The sequence below is a fragment of the Leishmania martiniquensis genome, chromosome 14, assembly GCF_017916325.1.
Source record: "Leishmania martiniquensis isolate LSCM1 chromosome 14, whole genome shotgun sequence".
NCBI classification, from domain to species: domain Eukaryota; phylum Euglenozoa; class Kinetoplastea; order Trypanosomatida; family Trypanosomatidae; genus Leishmania; species Leishmania martiniquensis.
The window spans coordinates 100144-119528 of record NC_090149.1 but is presented as its reverse complement, the minus strand read 5'-3'; the positions used below and the strand labels follow the sequence as shown (position 1 = coordinate 119528).

At 63.6% G+C, this 19385-nt stretch overlaps 3 protein-coding genes across 3 annotated transcripts; all 3 read right to left on the bottom strand.

Moving 5' to 3' along the window:
* Nucleotides 1–6656: 6656 nt before the first annotated feature.
* On the bottom strand, nt 6657–9812 carry LSCM1_04836 (uncharacterized protein; the record flags this gene model as incomplete). The annotated part of the gene is made up of 1 exon (XM_067322324.1): nt 6657–9812. One exon carries the CDS (start codon nt 9810–9812, stop codon nt 6657–6659), a length of 3156 nt encoding a protein of 1051 aa, XP_067180097.1.
* Nucleotides 9813–11399: 1587 nt separating this feature from the next.
* On the bottom strand, nt 11400–13415 carry LSCM1_04835 (uncharacterized protein; the record flags this gene model as incomplete). The annotated part of the gene is made up of 1 exon (XM_067322323.1): nt 11400–13415. The coding sequence occupies one exon, from the start codon at nt 13413–13415 to the stop codon at nt 11400–11402; it is 2016 nt and encodes a 671-aa protein (XP_067180096.1).
* A 1680-nt stretch (nt 13416–15095) lies between these two features.
* On the bottom strand, nt 15096–18431 carry LSCM1_04834 (uncharacterized protein; the record flags this gene model as incomplete). Its single annotated transcript, XM_067322322.1, has 1 exon — nt 15096–18431. One exon carries the CDS (start codon nt 18429–18431, stop codon nt 15096–15098), a length of 3336 nt encoding a protein of 1111 aa, XP_067180095.1.
* Nucleotides 18432–19385: the final 954 nt, after the last annotated feature.

Sequence of the window (19385 nt, the reverse complement as noted above, 5' to 3'; positions counted from 1 at the left end):
ATCCGCATTGCTGCACGCAGCAGAGGCGCGTGTCGTGCCTTTATCGACTCCTTGATCTCCAGTCTTTCTCACTGAAGTGGCCGCTTGTTCTTGACGCGGGGCAGTGTCTCCCATGCGCGGCGGCGGTGAGAAGGGTGACGACGATGGCGCTTCAGACAGAGGCAGCGGCAACGGAGCTCCTACGACAACACTGGTGCGAGCGCTCTCAGCCGCGCCGCCCTCCGCCTGGCGCTCCACGCCAGTCGGCGCGCCTGGTAAAAGATTCCTTCTAGCCTCGCCGCAAAGGTCGGCGCCCGGCAGGCGACAGGGCGGGTGCTCGGAGCGCAGGGGCGACCAAGGGGCAACCGCTCGATGAGGCGCCGATAGCAGGATCGGCCCCCTTTCCTGTTGCGGCTGCGTCGCACATCTTTCCGCAGTGCAGCGCGGCCTCGGGGCTCCGGTTAGCCGCCACACTACCGCGCTGCAAGAGGACGCCGCACCCCCGCAGCGGGCGTCCTCGACTTTGCGAGCACCGATGGCCCGACACACCCGTGCGTTGCCTTTGGAGATGGTTCCTACCGACAGACGGGGCCGCCACACCCTCGCGGACGCGCTACGACGCAGGGAGCGCATCTTTTCATGCAGCTGAACGTACGTGGGCCCCGCTGGCTGCCGTCTCTGACGGAGCCGCTCCCGCCTTTCAGGGGTGGTGCCTGCCGCCTCTGCAGTCGCGTACGTCGGGGCGGAGGCTGTGCGCTGCAGCTGGCGAGTACGCGCCGACGATGGCGAGACTGCGAGGCCGGCTGGCCAACGCCTCCCTGACTCGGCATGCTGCGTGGCCGTCGTGGGCGTCTTTGACCTCACTGCCGCAGGACGTGCCGCTGCCACCGTCGACGATTCTGAGTCATGCCACGTATCCGCGCTCCCACGGCCGGCTTCTGCCCTTGGCCCCTCTCCCGGGCAACGCCCCTTTCTGGCGTATTGCACCGAGCGGTCACCCCGCACTGAGCGACGCCGCTTCCACGATACGGACGTGGTGAGGCCCACTGACGCCGCGTGGCGCTTCTTGATGCGCCCTGCTGGCATCGCATACCACGGTCCGGACCTTCGTGGCACAGCAGACATGGTCACCGCGAGGGAGGGTGCGAACGATGACGGCAGCGAGTCTAAGGAGTCAGCTCCAGCACCGGCATCCGCACTGAGTTCTCCGCCAGGTCCCTTTGTGTGCTTCACAGCCTGTGCACGCGCCTCTCTGTCCTCCCTCTCGCTGCTGTCGCTGCTGCTTGCCGAGTAGAGTACCGCCCGCAGGCCACGAGTCAGGAGGCGAGCCCACGGACGATCAGAGCGCAAGTGGGGCGGGGGGCGGCGACGCGGAGTGCCACCTCGGGTCTTCCGATGGTGATGTGGTGTGCTTGCCGAGGCGACGCGCGCGCCTCGGCAATCCTTCCTCTCATCCCCGCTGTCGGCCCAGTCTAGCGGGATGGTCCACGAGACGGCAGGCTGCTTCGGTGCTGCTGTCGCCTCTGCGGAGTGTCGTGCCGCACCTCCCGACGAGTCCCTGCTGCTGCTTACCCAAGGGCGAAGGCTCTGCCTCATCGAATGCCTTTGTCCGTCATCGTCAGCCGACCAATCACAATGCCACGCCTCTCTCAGAAAGGACGTGCCGGCTTCCATGGGCCCTGTGCCTCTGTCGGTGCGAGGCTGCTGCCATGGGGGCTGACGGGCCGCGTGCGGCGCTGGCGCTGACTCGGTTCGCCGGAGAACGGGTGAGGCTACTTCACCAGCGGTGCTGGACTGGTGCCGGTACTGCTCTGGCGTATTGTGGCGGCTAGCCGCGCGGACAGCACCTTGGCTGGGAAGCGAGTAAAAGAACGACTCGGATGTGGCCACGGAGGTGGATTTCGCGCGCGTGTTCCCGCGCCATTGCAGTTGCTCCTCATCGAGACACGAGTGTGCCGCGATGAATGCCAGCTCAGGAGAGCGGCTCGCAATGCTGGAGCTCGTGGCCCGCGCCGCTGCGGCTGCACTCGCTGGCACTGACACACTGGCACTTGCCCGAGCAGGCGCATGCGGCAGCGGTGACGATCCTGCAGGCTGGGGCGTCACGCGTGACGGATGCGGCTCATCTTCGTCGCCCCTCTGGAGCAAATCAGCGACGCCATCCTTCTCCCGCTCACCCGGCTCCTGCACGCGCTCTACAGTCGCGAGAGGGGGCACGGGACCACCTCCGTAGCTGTCTTCGCCATCTGCACCGCTACCTCTGCTTGCGGTAGCAGCGCCGTCGCTCCCGCCGTGCTCCGCAGCTTTGAGCGGAAAAGCGGCGTTGGCGCCCACCTCTGCAGGTTGTAAGTGCTCTGCCGCGCCGCCTGTCGCCCCCACCGTGCCGGCGATGCACGCACCTGTGCTTGCGGATGATGACAGATGCGCTTGAGCGGCATTGCACCACGCCCTGAACTCAGCACTGGAGGCTTCCGCGCTGCTGATGCTACTAATGGTCTTCTCTTCGCCACGGGATGATGTGTCATCAACGTCGTTGTCTGCCACCTCTCCACTAACACCGCCTCCCACAGACAGTGCCGAGTGCCCAGCGAAGGCGGGCCCGCCGGTCTCCTGTGCGCTGTCTGCATACTTCTCGTCGCCACGGCGTCTTCTATCGCGCTCTGCCGCCATGAGCACCTCCTCTTCTTCGCGACTGTCGCCCTCGCTCACCCCTTTGTCGAGAGTCCATAAGTGGGAGGGAGGAGAGGACTGCCCCTCCGCTGATGGCAGCGGGACCGGCGCGGGTGCGTCAGCCCTGCTGGCGGTGAGCGCCGCGTCGTTGCCCGCCGGCGGCGGGGGTGCAACCTCGCGCATGGCCGTCTTGACGCCCTCCCCCACGGCAGCCTCGATGCTGCCGCTGGGTGCGCCCTTACCTTTTGAGTAAGGAGACCTAGAGGAAGGCGACGGCGGCGCGCCTCCGACTCCGCTCGCCGCCGCTGCTGCTGCTGCTGCTCCTTCCGCTATATCAAGAGGTGACACCGATGCGCGAGCCTCCCCAACGACAAGACGTTCCCTCTTCACATCGCGCTGCTGCTCTGAATCGTCGATGGCCGTCATACTGCTCCTCGAGCTTAATGGCGTGCGGCCGCTTCTGCTGCGACTCTCACGTCGACTTGCCTCGGCGGCAGTGGCCTCATCAGCTAACTCTTCGTTCGTGTGACTCTCACTCGTTGCCGTGCGCCTGCCACCCTCTACGCGACGCGGCAGCTGCCCGACGAACCAAGAAGGAGAGCAGGAAAGCGTGAAGCTTGTGGCTGTAGCAGTGTCGTCGTCCGCGACTCGCAGCCAGTTGGGGTCCACATCTGCTGCATCACTAGCCTCGAGGAGCCGAATCGCGTAACGGCCCTCAACTTCGCGCTTTAACACGCTCTGCCGGTGCTGACGCTCGCGCCTTCGCAGAGATCGCAACTTCTCCGCCGCTTCCGCGCCTTGCCGCCGTGGCCAGAGAAGGGTCGCCAAACATCGGCCGCCACTCACATCCGCTTCACTGTTGACGCAGCCTGTGCCATGGCGACTGGACACGAAAAGGTCTCCTTCGATGCGGACGAGCGCAAGCCTTTCCAACTCACTGCTTGCCGATCCAACAGACAACCGCTGCTGCTGAGAACAGGGGACAGGGCTGCCCTGCGGACCGGCTGCCCGAAAAACACTCGATGAGGCTGGCACATGTCCTTCCGCATCTTGACTCGCTCCTGCATTCAATCGGTGAATGCCGCAGCCCTTCTCCGAGCCGCGAAGCCCTTCGTCCGAGGAACTAGTACGCCGACCTGTGCCCTCTCTTGAAGCACCTGCGCCGAGACAGCTTTCGTCGCTGCTGCCTCTGCCATGTGCTGCACCGTCTTCGCCGGCCGTGGGGACTGGCGTGGGCGCATCGACGCCAGTCGCTGCCCCAATACGTGGCGTTGCTGCAGCATCGGTGCTGGTAGCTCGCTCGCAACGCGCAGGGTAGGGATGGCAAGGGTGGTGTTCTTCATGGGGCACATTGGCAACACGCTCCGGCAATATGTTCGCTGGCTGCGCCGCTGCGAGCACCGGCGATGTTCCTGTCGCATGGAAGCTGCTCGCTGGCAGCCATCGGCTCTCTGCTGGAGATGCTGCAGTGGCGGGCGGGTCACGGAACTGAGTGGCTCGCTGCTCGATGCTGCTGCGTGTGCCTCGGGAGGGACCGACACCGTCGCCAAGGAGACGATCAAGGTGGCGGAGGCGGCAGCGAAACGGTGTTTCGTATGGGGCTGGGCTGCCGCCTAGCGAAGAGGGAAGCGACGAGAGCTGCTCCTCTGGCGCAGACGATGCTGCCCTGCCTAGATGTCTGCTAATGTCCTGAGGGCTTTCGTAGGATCCCTCATCGTCATCTCTGCGGCAGAGCCGGCCACTGCTTCCCAAATGCTGCAGCGGTGCCAGGCGAGTGCCACGGCAATCGCCGCGGTGGCTGCTGCTGCTGCTGCTGCTGGGGAGGCGGTCGGTATCTTGTCGCTGTTTCGACTGCAACAGCTGGGGCGGGGGTCGTGGGCGCTCCTCAAGGTCGTGTAGGATGGACCCCAGGCTATGCGAGCCGTAGATGCGGCGCCGTGTGGTCACCGAGCCCGTTCGCTCGTGGGCTACAGCACCGCCTGCCGGGACGGACGACAGCGGAGGCGGGGGACGCAGCGCGGGGAGAAGGGGGCTTGATGCAGCCGCGGAGTTCGACACTGACGCCTTAGCACTGGAGCTGCTGCTGCTGCTGTTGTTGTTGCAGTAGCCACGACGGTATAGCAGCGCTGTCTCTTGCCGCGGCAAGGAGGGACCGCGCTTTGTTCTTGCAGAGGGAAGAGCTGCGACGCGAGGGGGCGCCGACTTTGCGGGCACGCGTCGCGGCCTTGTAGAGGACGAGGCTGGTGGTCGGACGACTGTGGCAACCGTTGGGGAAGCGCTCAGCGGAGGTGGCGGCAGCGACTGGGCGGGAGCGAGGGGGTGTGCTGCGGCTGCCGTCGCAGCCGCGGAGGCGCTGGTCATCGTCGAATATAGCCCAGCGGAAGAGAGAGGCGCATCGCACATTACGCTCACCCAAATCCTTGCCTGCTCGTTGGCGGTGCGACGGGGAAAGCCGCTATCGCAGCTGCTGGTCACCGGGAGAAAGGCGAGGTGGAGTACCTGATCAAGTAAAGACGGGCCGTATCGTGCCCGTGGTGGCCGCACCATACCACGCAGATAGTCTTCAATGCGGTGGAGATGCCCATCGATTTCCCGATGGTGCACATTCTGCATAGCGACGACGCTGCTCTCGTTGGCGTGCGTGTTTTGGTTGTGTGTGTGTGTGTGCGGTGAGAGTAGCGTGATTTTCGTGCACACACGCCTCCGTCTCTGGAGGGGTTATAGGCGCGTGGGATGACCGTGTTGTACGCGCGCGTCTAATCTGGCGCTTCTGGTGGCTGTGGTGCTAATGACAAGAGGAGAGCTGCATCCAGTAGGGCGGTCCACAGAGCAACTGCTGCTGCGCGATCGCAACAGAATCGCACCCGCTACGTGAGCAAGAGAGCTTACGGTCCAGCGCGCACAGGCTGTGCCGCCCACTTACCGTCACGAAAGCACAATGCGGGACTGAGAGGGCACGAATAGAGAGAGTGAGTGAGTGACGACGAGTAAAACGGCTGCCGCGAGCCGAATCGAATCTTTGGCTGCTGACCGATACGCACACGCGCTCGCCCACCCAAAGAAAAAAACGATAAATGTTCGTGTGAGAGGGAGGGCGCCTCTCAGAAAACGCGCGCGTTTCTCTCTCTCTCTGTTGATGGCTATATATATATATATATAATGTAGAAGTGTAGGCGACTGAGTCTGCCGCGTGCAAGTGTGCTGATATCTAAGGCAGGCGAACGGTGAAGTTTTATGTTTGCGTTGTCGTTGTCGTCCTCCGCCTCCTCTACGCAGTGGGAAGAGGGGAAAAAGCGACAGTAGTAGGGGGAGGGGGAGAGAGGGGTGGTGGGTGGGGAAGACGAGGGACGGAGAGAGGTCAGAGGGGTTTGCGCATTCTCTCTCTCTCAGCACTGTGTGATGTGTGTGTGTGTGATGTGGAGACTAAAGGGAGTGAGGGGGAAGGCGAGGGACGGCTCACAGTGAGTGTTGTTGTCCTGCTGCGGCCGTTGGCGGCGGCAAGTCGTGTTGGCCAGTGCTTGGTAAGTGGAGACGGCAGCTCGTGCACCTCCACCATGACAAAGACGAGGAAGGGAGGGAGAGAGAAAGAGTGGACGGGGGGAGTGGAGTAGCGCGCGCCGAGTGACTTTGTCGGTGAGGGAGGCCCCTCTCCGCGCGGCATTGTCTGCGGCAGGACCCATCAATGCTCGAAAAGGCCCCCATTTCGCCTTTGAAGGCTTGACTGGCGGTGAGAGCGATCGGCACTAAAAGGGCGGGCCGCCCTGTCGTCCGCCGCCATCGGAGTGGCCAGGCGGACGTCGCGGCAGCGCGGGGAGCATTGCACAGCGATCGATACCGTCGCTTCTTATATTGTTGGGCTTTGGGTTTGGGTTACCGCCACAGTGTAGGACGCCGCTTAGGGGTGGGGGTGGGGGCGACGCTACCGTGCGACGTGTCAGCCGTGCCAGCAGGCATGAGGAAAGGGGGGGAACGCGCTCACTCAGACGCCGCGATGGATGTGCACGAACTCAGCCTATGGCGCTGAGCCGCTTTTCAAGTCTCTTGATCTCTTCCAGCTGATAAAAAGGGTTATCCTGAAGCGGCCGCTCCTCCAGCGTCGCCACCGCCTGCGCCAGCTGCCGCAGCGCCGTACAAGAGGCTCCAGATCCACTCGCTCTTCCAGTGGCTGCCGCCGCCACCGAGCTATTGCCACGGGCGCTGGTCGTGGAAGCGCTTCGTGGAAGTTTGTGTGTGACGACGGTAGATCGCTTTCCTTGCCGGAGCCCAGGACGGATACGCTGCGCAGAGGGTGCTGTGCTTTCGCCGTCGCTGCAGCCCGAGTCGGAGTCCGACCCGGAATCGCTGCTGTCGCTCCTGCTGCTGCTGCTGCTGCTGGAGTCGTCGTCGTCGTCGCCGTTGGAGGGTGAAGAGGAGCGAGAGGAGCTCCCTGACGATGACGATGAAGACGGCCGCGTGGACAGCTCCACACGGGGTTTCTTCGGGCGCTGGCGAGTGGCGCGCGGCTTTCGCGGCGCTGATCGTTCGCGTCTTTGCAGCACCGCGGCGTCGACCGCAAGAGCCCTTACCCTCGCCGGGAGCATATCCACCAGCGGTACGTCGCCATCACCCCCACCGCTGTCGTTGCCCTTTCCGCCGATACGGTGGGGTGCCGCCGTAACGGGGCTTGGTGCTGCGTGAGTGGCATCCATGTTCTCACCATCTCGTACTCTGCGGCGCTTCCCCGCAGGCGTCTTTGCGCGTGTTATGCCTCTCTTTGCGACCTTCTTGGTGGCGCGCCTGTCGCCCGTGCGCCTCTTCTTGTCAGACGAGCAGGCAAGTCCCAGCGAGCCACACGTCCAGGTGTCAGGGACTGGGTCGAGGGGCGTCGCGAGCTTGTGCCATGAGTTGCACTCGTCGCACTGCACCCAGAAGTCTTTCAGAGTAGGCGCGGCGGCAGAGGCTGACACGCTGACCGGCACGTCCTTGACGGTCGCCGTGGGGAGACGCAGCACCCGCGTGTGTCGACTGCCTTCATCCTGTCCACGTGCACTGCTGTCGTCGGCAGTCTGCTGAACTATTGGAAGGGCTTGTCGCAGGTTAGGAGGCACCACAGCTACCGCCTCGCTGGGAGGGAACCGCATGCTCAACAGGTCGTCCAGGACGAGCCCGCCCGCAGCGGCGGGCTGCTGTGTCGCCCAATCGTCTAGTCCGGCGAGCAGCGCTTCTTGCCCGTATGCGCTTTCTCGCACCTCGTCAGCATCCTCGCCGGGCGCCTGCGAGGAAGTCCGCCTGCCCTCTTCGGCCTGCGCGTCCCGCAGCGCCTTGACGCCTGCTCTGAGCAGCGCACTCGCCTGCTGGCTCAGCTCACTCCCGCCTCCATTGTACTCATCGCAGTTGGCTTTCAGTGTCGCGAGTCGCTCGCGCAGGTGGGCGTAGCTGAAGAAGCATGACTGCACGTCGTCTTCCAAGGCGGTCCCGCTGCCGCTCCGGCCAACGGGACGCTTCAGCACCTCTAGCACCCGGCGGATCATGTGGGCATGCTGACGCACGCAGGCGCGGTGGGTCGAGGCGGTCATTCCACAAAAGACTTCCTCGTACAGCTGGCAGAGACTGACGGGGTCACGGATGCTGCGGTAGTAGCCGGGTGCCTCCATCTCCGACACGGGCATACGAAACGAGGTGGCGGCGGGCAATGTGCTCCACAAAACATCGAGGACGTGAAGAAGCGACAGCACGCGAGCTGCAGTAGGGACACCGATGGAGAGGCCCTCGGTTGGCGGAAGCGCTGCTGTGGCGTCCTTGCATGTCACCGTCACGCGAGTAGTCGGGGAAAGGCCGGCTGCGCTGAAAACGTCGCTAGGAGGGCCTGGCGCCACACGATACGGGGTACCGGCAGTGGCAGGCCCGGACGGAGTGGCGCACAATGGCCACTCCACCGACGGCGGGGCGCCGAGCGCGGTGAGTAGGGCATCCAAGCATCCTACCTCGAACGACCAGCTGCCACGGGTGCCAGAAAGCAGCAGTTGCGCCATCAGCCGCTGCACCCGAAGCCCCTCATACCACACTGCGTTGGCGTACTCGAGCAGCGCCGGATCGCGTACTGTGCGCTGCGCCATTGCAGCGCCTCGGCGGCGCTTATCCGCATCGGCCGGCCCGGCGCCGCGCAGGACGACTAGCGAGTCCCAGTGCTCACGGCGCCACAGGGCGAAGCAGCGGGTGAGCACCGCATAGAATACGCTGGCACTGGCGCCCGCGACGGGACGCAGCGGCGCTTCGAAGGCGGCCGATTGTGAAGTAAAGAGTGCGTGGGTGTCATAATAGCAGAAGGACATCCACCAGTCGAAGCACACGGAGAGACTTGGAGGGCGGGCGGCCTGCATCGCGAGCCGGTGCGCCTCAGATGCCATCTCTTGTGACGAGGCAGGCGGCAGCGGCGACGACGATATCTCTGAGATCGCGAGGTGCGGCGCCGTCGCTGCCGTAGAGGATGCTGATGCTTCGGACTGCTGCACCGGACGTGCACGGACACGAATCGAAGGCGATTCGACAGTGCGACCCCTGCCGGAGCGCGGGTGACGAGCCGCACCAACGTGCTTTGCGGCGGCTGCCCTTTTCGACGGAGATGGCATGCGTGTTTCAGCGCCTTCAGCCGCGGCGCCGCTCTTCAGCGTTCGCCACCGCGACGAGAGCGCAGAAGACGGCACGGGCTGCTGCACGGACAGGACTGCTGTCTCGGCGGTCGCTTGCGGTGACCATACGGTCGATCGAAGCTGCAGCGTACGACTGTAAGGCACTGTGCCGCGGCTTGCCGAGGAGGTGCCGTGCGTGCTCGAGCCTGCTGCGCTGGTGGTGGCGACAGAGGTAAGAGCAAGCCGCAGCCCATGAGTCGCCTGACCGTTGCTGTCGGAGCAGCCGCTGCTGCTCGCTTGAGATACCGCCGGACCGTGCCACATCGGGGTGGCAGCATGCACCGCCTGCATCGATTTTGCCTTTGAGGCAGGCAAGGAAGCGAGGCTAGAATGGGGGTGCTGTGACGATTGCTGCAGCGCGTCCACTTCGTGGCTCCGTACGTCACCCTTATGCCCCGCCTCGAGTTGGTGCACCTCTGCAATGGCCACATCGTCGCCATCCCCTTCCTCCACCACGACCTTGACAAACGGCGCGCGTGACAGCGGCCATTCCATCGCTGCCCTCCTCCGCTCGCCCTGTCTAAGGAGAGGTTCACTCTCTCTCCGTGTGTGTGCGTGTGTGTATGTGTGCCCGCTCTTGGCAAAGGCGGACTCGCTGAGATGTCTCTAGTAAGCCCATGCGCATGCATACGTTCGCACATGAACGAGGAGAGCGCGTGAACCCCGTTAGGACAGCCCCCCCCACACCAGAACAAAGGATGAGGAGGTGTGCGTCGGGGGAAACCGAAGGGCGAGATGGACGGAGATAGAGAGTAAATACCTCAGATTTGGCAGCATAGGCGACGGCGGGCACAGCAGTCCCAGCGCAGAAAGACGAGGTAGCACACCCCTCGCGCCAACTCAATGACAGAGAGGCCCTTTGGCCTTTCCCTTCCGCTGCCACTGGTGGCGCCACTCCGTGACGTTTCCGCGCGCCCGATGGCGGATCGCCACACACTTTCAGAATCGCCGAGACCCTTTGGTCTTTCCCCCCACTCCTCCTCGGAGACACCCGCCCGCCCCGTCTCGTGAGGAAGTGAGTCCGAAGCGCACGTGCGCCTCCCAGCAGGCGTCGAGGCCGCGCTGCAGGACTCTTTTTTCTTTCGCCTCTTTCCGAGTGGAGCCACGAAATGCTGCGTGAGGGCCTCCCCGGTACTCGCCGTTGGGACCGTCGACCCCTCCCCCCTGTCTCCATTGTCTCATGCTCGTCCCTCTCGGGCACTGCCCCCATTCGCCCTGATGCAGAGACGCCCACAGTCGCACAGCTGCAGCGAAAAAGGGCAGGGAAGGAGACGGAAATTTTGGGGGATGTTCAGCTGGCGTCTCCCCACTCTCTGCCTCACGACGTCAGCCGAACGCCGCTCGGCCCCCGCCCTGCCCACACAGCCCCTCCCCCACATGGCGCGGTGCGACGCGGTTGCGGAGACACGCTCGCTAAAGCAGCACACAGGCTCGGCCATCTCGACGCGGCCTCTGCTTCCAAGCTCCGCGCACATCCGCGCCGCGGGTCGCCTCACAGCCGCACCCATCGTGGTGCCCGATCGCCTCGTGGAGCAGGGCTCCCATGGTGTGGCGCGGGCGCCCCCAAGCCAGTGGGGGAGGGGCTGTGTGGGCAGGGCGGGGGCGCATTGGTGTGACGTGGGACCTTTGCCCATCATGTGAGTGATATAGGCGTGCCCACTGCCGCAGGTGCCTGACCGTGTCGCCACCCGAGGTGGCTCGGCAGAGGCGCTGGATGAAGGGGAGAGAGGGGCTGCTTGACGTCGGCGGCCCTCTCGCCCTCGTCCGCCGGGGGGGATAACGGAAAACTGAAGAGGACACTTACAGACGTCGATCGGGGTGGGTGAGGGGGTGCACAAACACATAAATGTTAACGGATGAAGCGACAGCGAGGCCGAGAGAGCACTGCTGAAGGAAGAGGGGGATGCGTCCACACAGGCAGGCTACATCCGCACTTGCCGAGCAGACACATACGAATGCACTCACAGTGACACTCTCACAGATTTGCGCATGCCCCGTCCCGCGTCTCCTCGCGCGTGGTGATCTGGGCGTATGGCTGCCTCCCCTTCCCCTCCCTGCAACCGCTTCTGCCGCTGATATCGCCTAGCACTTGGTAAATGCCACCAGCTCCTTCTGGATCGCTGCCACATCGGCGCTGACAGCACGCGCCTCCTTCGCCATGCTCTCCGCCACATCTATCGCGCGTGACAGGGCTGGATGCACCTCCTGCTGCGGGGCTGTCTTCGTGATCTCTGCGTAGAGGATGCGCACTTCTTGAATGGCGGCCGCGACAGACGGCGCCGGTTCGCCGAGCCGTGCGCCCTCGCCGCGTAGTGAGTGCAATACCGGCGTCGGAAATTTCGCCCAGTGTGCCGTGCTCGCGATGACTAGCGGCGGTATGTCGGCGCCGGTGTCTGTCGACGTGGGGTGGCGGAGGACGCTGCGAAGGAGTTCATCTTCGCGAAATTGCCGAGCAACGAAGACGGCGACGGCCGTGTGCGGGTCGAGCAGTCGCGAACCACCCGATAACTGAAAGATACTCTTGATGGTCGCCGCGCAGTCCTCCTCGCTGCAGCGACCCGCCGTGAAGACAGCCTGCATCGCTGCGCGCATGTCGTCTGGTAAGGTGAAGACGCCTTTCGTGTCCAGGTCGTGCATGAGCCGCGCCACAAGACCTGTGTCGCCGTTGCTCATGAGGTACAGGAAGCGTTCCACGTTGGAGGCCTTCAGAATGTCGATGGAGGGCGACGACGTCACCGCCAGTGTTCGATTGCGCATGTCATAGGTGCCCGTCTTCACGAAGTTGTACAGCACGTCGTTCGTGTTCGAGGCAACGACGAACTTGCGCACGGGCAGCCCCATCAGCCTGGCAATGTAGCCACTCAGGATGTTGCCAAAGTTACCGCACGGCACAACGACGTCGATCGGGTCGCCGAAGGCCCACCCCGTGGGCGGGTGCTGCACGTGGTTGCGGTAGGCCCAGAAATAGTAGACCACCTGCGGGATGAGGCGGCCCCAGTTGATGCTGTTAGCGGATGAGAGACGCACGGCTGTCGGCTTCGCCATCGCGAGTTCGTCGCGCAGGGCACCGTTGGAGAAGAGCTCCTTGACGGTGCGCTGGCAGAAGTCAAAGCAGGAGTCCGCCGCATAGGCCCGCACCTGCCTCCCGTCATCGAAGGAGATCATCTGCATCTGCTGCACCGGCGAGACGCCATGCATGGGGTACAGCACCATTACCTGCGAGTGGCCGCCCGCGTTGACGAAGCCACTGATCGCCGCGACACCGGTGTCGCCGGATGTGGCTGCGAGGATGACGTACTTGTCATTAGCCTGCGCCGCCGTCGCCGTCCTAAAGTAGCGCGGAAAGAGCTGGAGGGCAAAGTCCTTGAAGGCAGCTGTGGGGCCGTGGTAGAGCTCCAGCACACACACGTTTGCGGCCCAGCGCTCTGGTGCGTTCGAGGAGGCGGACGGGGGGAGAGCGCCCGCCGCATCGGTCCCGCTCGAGCTGGGCGGCATGGCTGCCCCGCCCATTAGAAGCGGTGTCACGGGGCAGATGTCGTCCTTGCCCGACCAGCGACTGCGGTCGTAGGCCTGGAGGAGCAAGGGGTACAGCATGGACGGGGTGATGGTCGCATCCACGAGCTGCTCTAGGATCATCGCCGCGGCCTCTACGTAGGCGAGGTGGCGCTGCTTGCAGAGGTAGCAGAGTTGCGATTTCGGCATCGTGGGAATCCGCTTGAGAATGTACAGCCCGCCGTCGCTCGCCAACCCATCGCGGACGACGGTGAGGAAGCTCGACTCCTCGGCGGGGCCGCGGGTGCTCGTAAAGGCGCCGCCGATCCGCCCTTGCCCCGGGGCCCTCGATTCGAGGTGATCGTGCACAGCTGACACCAACTCCGCCATCGAGCTCTGAGCGGTCCAGACGAAGCGGTAGTGATAGCCTTCGTACAGCGGCTCCATGGCAGCTGCGTCTTCGGCGTGGATGCACAACACAAACACGCCATCGCTCCTGCCGTCCGCGGCCGCATCGGCGAACAGTTGCGCACGATCAGCCAATGCTGTGCGTACCTGCTCCTTTAACTCCTTTGAGGCGCGACCAGTGATGACGAGGGTGCGCATCGTTGCCGAGGCGCGCATGCTCAGAGGACGGAAACGTGCAAGCCGGGCTTCACCGCTGAAGGAGGATGCTGAGGTAAGGGTGCAGTCGTGCGGTAACGACAAGCTGCGGGCAAACGAGGAAACTGGCGGCTGGTCCAAATTAGTGGTGGCGATGCCGCAAAGGTACCCAGCCCGTGTGGGAAGAGGAGGGGTGTGCGGGTGCGCAGCGACAGGGTGAAAGAAGTAAGCGGCCTGCAAAACGTGCTTGGGGGGAAGGGAGGAGGAGGGGGTACGTCTGGCCAACGTGTTTGAGTCGCTCTTCGTCAGTGCGGACAGCGGACCGAACGGCCCGCGAGGAAGCGAGAGAGGGATCTATGTAGTGGGGCATGCGTGTGTGTTGGTGTGCGTGTGGGACGGCAAGCAAACAGGGGCACCTCCTGACCTCACATATGCAGCCCAACTTACGATCGGCACATATTTTCAAAAGACGCGGGAAAAGGCGTGGCCGTGACAGGTCAGGTGAGGGGGGAGAGATGCAGCTCACATGCCGTCTCCCCCTCACCACTCGACGAGGGCACCTGTGTTAAGGGAAGTGTGAACCCCCCCATACACACACACACCAGAAGCCGCGAGGAGAGCTGCAGCAGAGGCCACGTACCCCCACGACGTACCGGCAGCACGCACAGGAGCTCATTCACAACTTCCCGGCCCTCGTCGGGTACGCGGGCGAGGGCGACAGCTTGATTTCGTGTGCATCAGTGATGCGCAAAGGTGTGCACACATCCCCACCTCTCCCATGAAGGGGCGCGTGGACGAGGGGAGGGCGATATCCGATATGTCACATCGGCACACAAGCGGCAACGCTTTCCTGAGTTACTTCACCCCGAAAGAGGGAAGAGTGGCGAGGAGCGGACGTGGGGGAAAGCGAAAAGCAGCAGCACACACAAAGACACACACGCGCACGCATCACATTGCACAGACACAGGTCAACAAGCGCTATCCGCTTCACCAACAGTTCTGGCACGCTGTTCCGTCGACGGCGTAGCGAGCAAGGCAGATGAGAAAAACAACGAGCGTATGGCACGGCGCGGAGCCATCACAGGCGACCATCAAGCGAGAGAGGAAAAAGGCGGGGGAAGATGGGAGGTGAAAGGGGCCCGCACTCCGTCTCAAAATGGATTTGCGCGCATGGGGGTGTGCGTGTAGCAGCCAAACCTGTTGGTGTGTATAAGTGCCTCTAGCGCATACGTGATGGAGAGACGAAAAAGCGCACGGGGGTGCGCGAGGCACGCAGCTGTCCGCTGAATGGAATGCATCGATCTGTACACCTGACCCCTCTCCCTCCCCCTCTTCCTTCCACATGGCACAGCTGATGCACACACGGAGAGGTGCGCCTCCTTCGCCTCACCTGCCCCTCATCACCTGAGCGATGGGCGATGCTTCCGATACGCAAGAGAAGGCCAAAGGGACACAGGTACACAGTAGAGCAGGAGCTTCTACCGCCACACTAACGGGCGTGGGCGTGGGAGGCGGCGGAGAGGAGAGGGAGACGGAGTCGCGGGCACATCTGCGAGGGTTTTCCAGCCCTCTCGTTACCCCCCTTTTCTTCGTCCTTCTCGATTTTGTGGACAGAGCAGATGGCGTCAGGCACCGGAGATCGTAAGCGTTCGTGCTCCTCGCCGGCTGTGGGCGCGCGTTCGGCTACGCCAGGAGGGAGAGAAGGGTATCGATCGCCTTCAAGTACCCGACGTCGTAGTCGAAGTCGGCGTCCGGGTCGCCGCCCTGCTGCAGCTCCTTCGACTCGTACGTGTACGCAAAGTCAACCATCGTCACGCGCGCCGTCTTCAACGGGTCTTCGGCATCGTACACGAAGAGCAGAGAGGAGGTGTAGAAGCGGAAGACGGTCTGCTGGCTGAAGGCGACGCGCAGCCGCTGCAGCTGCCGGCGGAACACTCGCTCCATCTCACGGCTGTTGAGCAGGAAGGCCGACACTTCACTCTTCACCTCATTGAGGCTGAGACAGCGGCACTGCAGTTTACTGCGGAAGTTGTACTGCCTCTCTTCCGCGTTCCACCGGCGGTACCCTGAGAGGCGGATGCCGTACCGCGCCGACGTGGACAGCTTTGCCTTGCGCTCCTTGCTCTGCTTCTTCTCTGGGGAGGGGTGCAGGCCATACTGGCGGCTGCCCATCTTGATATCCATTACGCACGGGTGGCGGAAGCGGTAGCACACGTACTCGAGCATGATCATGCGGCAGATCTTCTGGTCACCGCTTCTGTTGCCGTCGTCGTCTTCGTCATTGTCGGCGTCCACCACGATTTGCTGCTTTTCCCCCGGCGGCTGCCCTTCGTCCAGCGGTGCCGCGGCCCTCCCCTTTATCTCGCAGCGCAGCACGTCGCGCACAAAGAGGCGGCGTGTACCATGGTAGCGCGGTACGAAGGCGGCGAGCAGCTGAAGCGCTCGGTGCTTCTGCACCGCGTACTGCCGCTCCGCAGCGCTTGCGCTGCCGGCGACTCCGTCCAACAGCGAGGCGGCAAAAGAGCTGGCCATGCATGGGGTGGCGTTGCCGCTCAAGCAGGGGATCATAGCCACTACTGCCCCACCAGCGGCTGACTCCCCTCTGAGCGCAGCGTCTCCCTGCTCTGCCATCGATGGGCTCATGGGCAGCCTGGGTGATCGCGCGGCTTCAGCGGAGTCTGATCGTGCATGATGAGACTCCTGCGAAGGCGGAGATGCCGACAAGAATAGGCACTGCTGCGGTGTTGGCGTCGAGCACCTAGAGTTGGTGACGACCGCACCAACGCTGTCGCTGGTGGTGACTGCTGTCGCAGGCGGGCCGGCGGATGGCGATTGTGGCGACAGACCTGCTGCTTCAGCTGCCTGCCGCTGCACCTCGTAGGCAGGCACTGAGGTGCGGTAGAAATGACGAAAGCGCACCGTCCACCACAACCGGGCCGCCAACGCGAGGAGGTCCTTGTCTACCTCGGGCGGCAGCACTGACGATGACAGATTTCCGTGGGACAGGCTGACGAAGCCGCTCCCTCGGGCACCGCGCTGGTGTTCGCGTCGCGCGCTCCTCTCCGGCAGCTGTTCCGAAGCGAGAATGCTCAGGCTTGACATGTCCTCCGCCTCGTACTGCTGGTAGGCCTCCCACCTCGCCTCACAGAGGGCCGCCACGTCGGCTGGGTCAGCCACGACCCTGTTGCCATCGTCGTCGCTGCTCGAGCAGCCGGAGGTGGTGTGTCGCTGCGATTGGTTGGCTGCATTCATGTGGGCGGAGGAGACGGCGGAGGCCGCGCCCCTTTGACCGCCTGTGCACCGCGTGCCGGCGTGGTATCTGTTCCAATGCTCGACTGTGTGGGGCGCCTGCCGCACGGCTTCCCGCACGAGCGCCTCCTGGTAGGGACGTATCATGTTGTAGAATGCCTCCTCGCGACGCGAGCCGGACTGCTTCAGGAAGGCGCTGCCCTCCGTTACGGAGAAGTGGTGGCCACCGACCGATGAGGAGCTGGAGAGGTCGACACGGTTGGAGGAGCCGGTGGGCACCTGTGTGCACTTGACAAAGGTCGCCGCTGCTGCATCGTGCAACAGGACTGTCGCGTTCTTTGACGTCAATGTGGCGACGCCGGCAGCGTCCGCCGTCTCTGGCGAAACCGCATCGACCGCTGAGATTCGCCGCTCCTTATCGGACTGATGCTCTGCAGAGGGGCCGTTGGCGACGCCCTGCAGCGTGTCGGAGGCGGCGGCGCGCGCACCAGACTCGTTGTCGGCGTTTACTATGCTGCTCGTCATTCGATCTGCCGCGCGAGATGCGCCACGTGCTCGCGCGGCGATAGGTGGAGCAGCAGTTGAGCTGCTTGGTGTCGCTCGCAGCGCGCTCTCCACCCCAACGACGACACTATTATTCCTGTTGTTGCTACCCTTGGCGGCGTTGCCTGCCAGGCCTGAGGTACTGGTGGGGGAAGAGCGGTGTTGCGGGCGTGGCATCGTAGAGGACGGCAGCTCCACAAAGCACGTGCTACCTGAAGCGCCATCAGTGGACTCCTCTGCAGCGTCGCTGTGGTTGCTGGACGACTGCGATAGCCGCGACGCCGTCGAGGAGCGCAGCAGTCCGGCTGACTCCCCTCCTCCTTCGTCTGGCGCCAAGAGCGGAGTCTGCATCGTTAGTTGCATTGCATCGCTCATGTTGGCCACCCCACCCAGCGGGACGGCGTGGGGGCTGCTGCAGTTACTTCTTTGGGCGGCCTCAGCGGAGCAGTGTGCGACGCTCAGCGCTGCTGAGATCATGGCCACTGATGTCTTCGTACTTGTCGTTGCAGCGATCGGCTTCGGATAGGGCGTCCGAATACCCCTAAAAGAGCTCTCCCGCGCCACGCCCCCGGCTGCAGGTACTGCCTTCGATGCCGCGAGAGGCAATGCCGCGGCCGCGGTAGCTGAGTCCGCAGACGGCGCAACCTGCCCCTCCACCCCTTTCGCCATCACCCCCGACTCCTCGAAGCTCATGGACACGAGCCGTTGTCGTTCCTCATCGCGGGTGGCGTTGCGTATTGGTGATCCGCGGCCGCGATAGCGCTGGTGGCGGCGGCGGCGGTGGGGCTTGTGATGACCGTCCGCCTGCAGAGTCGCTGTGAGGTTCGGCTGCGATTTCGTTCTGGAGGTGAGCTCACTGCTGCTGCCATCGCTGTCATCTGGCAGAGACCCTTCATAGGAGCTGCAGTAGCCGTCCAGTTCATCGCTGCTATGCCGCAGTTTTAGCGCATCTGCCGAAGCGCTGTTGACTTCATGCAACACCGGCATCCGCTGCTCAGGTAACTCTGCCGTTGGAGAGGTGATGGGCGTGCAATGGGTGCGGTCATACGGCGCAACGGCGTCGACGGCGGCGTTTGGAGCCTGTCCAGACATCTCTCGGAGAGACAGCTGCGACGAGCGGTGGTGGAAGCTGCCGTTAGGGCTGATGCGGCAACTCAAATGTTTCTCCTTGGCAGACAGGTGCTCGACAACGGCGTCGAAGGTTGACCGCGAAAGGGACTCGTGCATTCCTTTACCGACTCCAGACGTACTCGGTGTGCGTGTGTGTGTGTGTGGGGTGGTGGTGGTGGTGGTGGTGGTAGTCGGAGGGGCGGAAAGGCAGGATATCTGTGGCTGCAGCGAGAGGAAGAGGCAACGTGCTGGGAGCGTTAAGTCTGTGTGTGTGTGGGGAGGGGTGGGGGACACCGATGCACACCCCAGAGGAGGCGGAGAAGAGGAGAGCGAAGGGCTTGTGCCACAGCTGCCCGTGCTGCGCTGGTACGCTGCCGTGCAGGAGTCGTGGCAGACGCGCGTAAAAAAAATCAGTCAATCACAGATAAGACGTGTGCTGAGAACGACTGCTGCAGGGAGAGCAGAGCGACATAAAGACGCCACAGCACTCACACACACACACACCGACAGACTGACAGAGACAGAGGGGGAGAGAGAAAGAGTGCCGGCGTCAAAGACGGTGCGAAGGAGGAAGAGCGCAAGAGAGGGTGGTGGTGGTGATGGCCGCACCAAACACTGGCGCCGCACCGCGAGACAGTAAGACAAAACGAACGGAGGAAGGGGGTGAACGGATGACAACGCCTTTAAAAGATATCGCAACAGAGGCAATGACACTCTCAGTGAAGGACTTGAGCGCGCTCACAAAAGCAAAAAGGGGGGAGGGGGAGGGTTGGAGGGCGCGCGTGTGTGTGTGTTGGAGGAGGGGGAGGGAGGGAGGGAGGGGGAGCAACAATGGCGACCGTGCCACCTTACAAGGGAGCGGGGGCGAAACAGCGAACAGGAAAGCGTTTAGTGTGCGGCGACGAGATACAGCAAAGAAAGGCGGAGGAGAGCTCAGTTTAGAGGAGAGGGTGGGTGGGAGGAGGGAGGAGTGGATCACGTGCCGCCGCCGCTGCCGCAGCAGCAGCCGCCGCGGGCACAGCCCAGATACCCACGCCACCAAAGGGAGTGAACAAACAAAGCAAACAAACA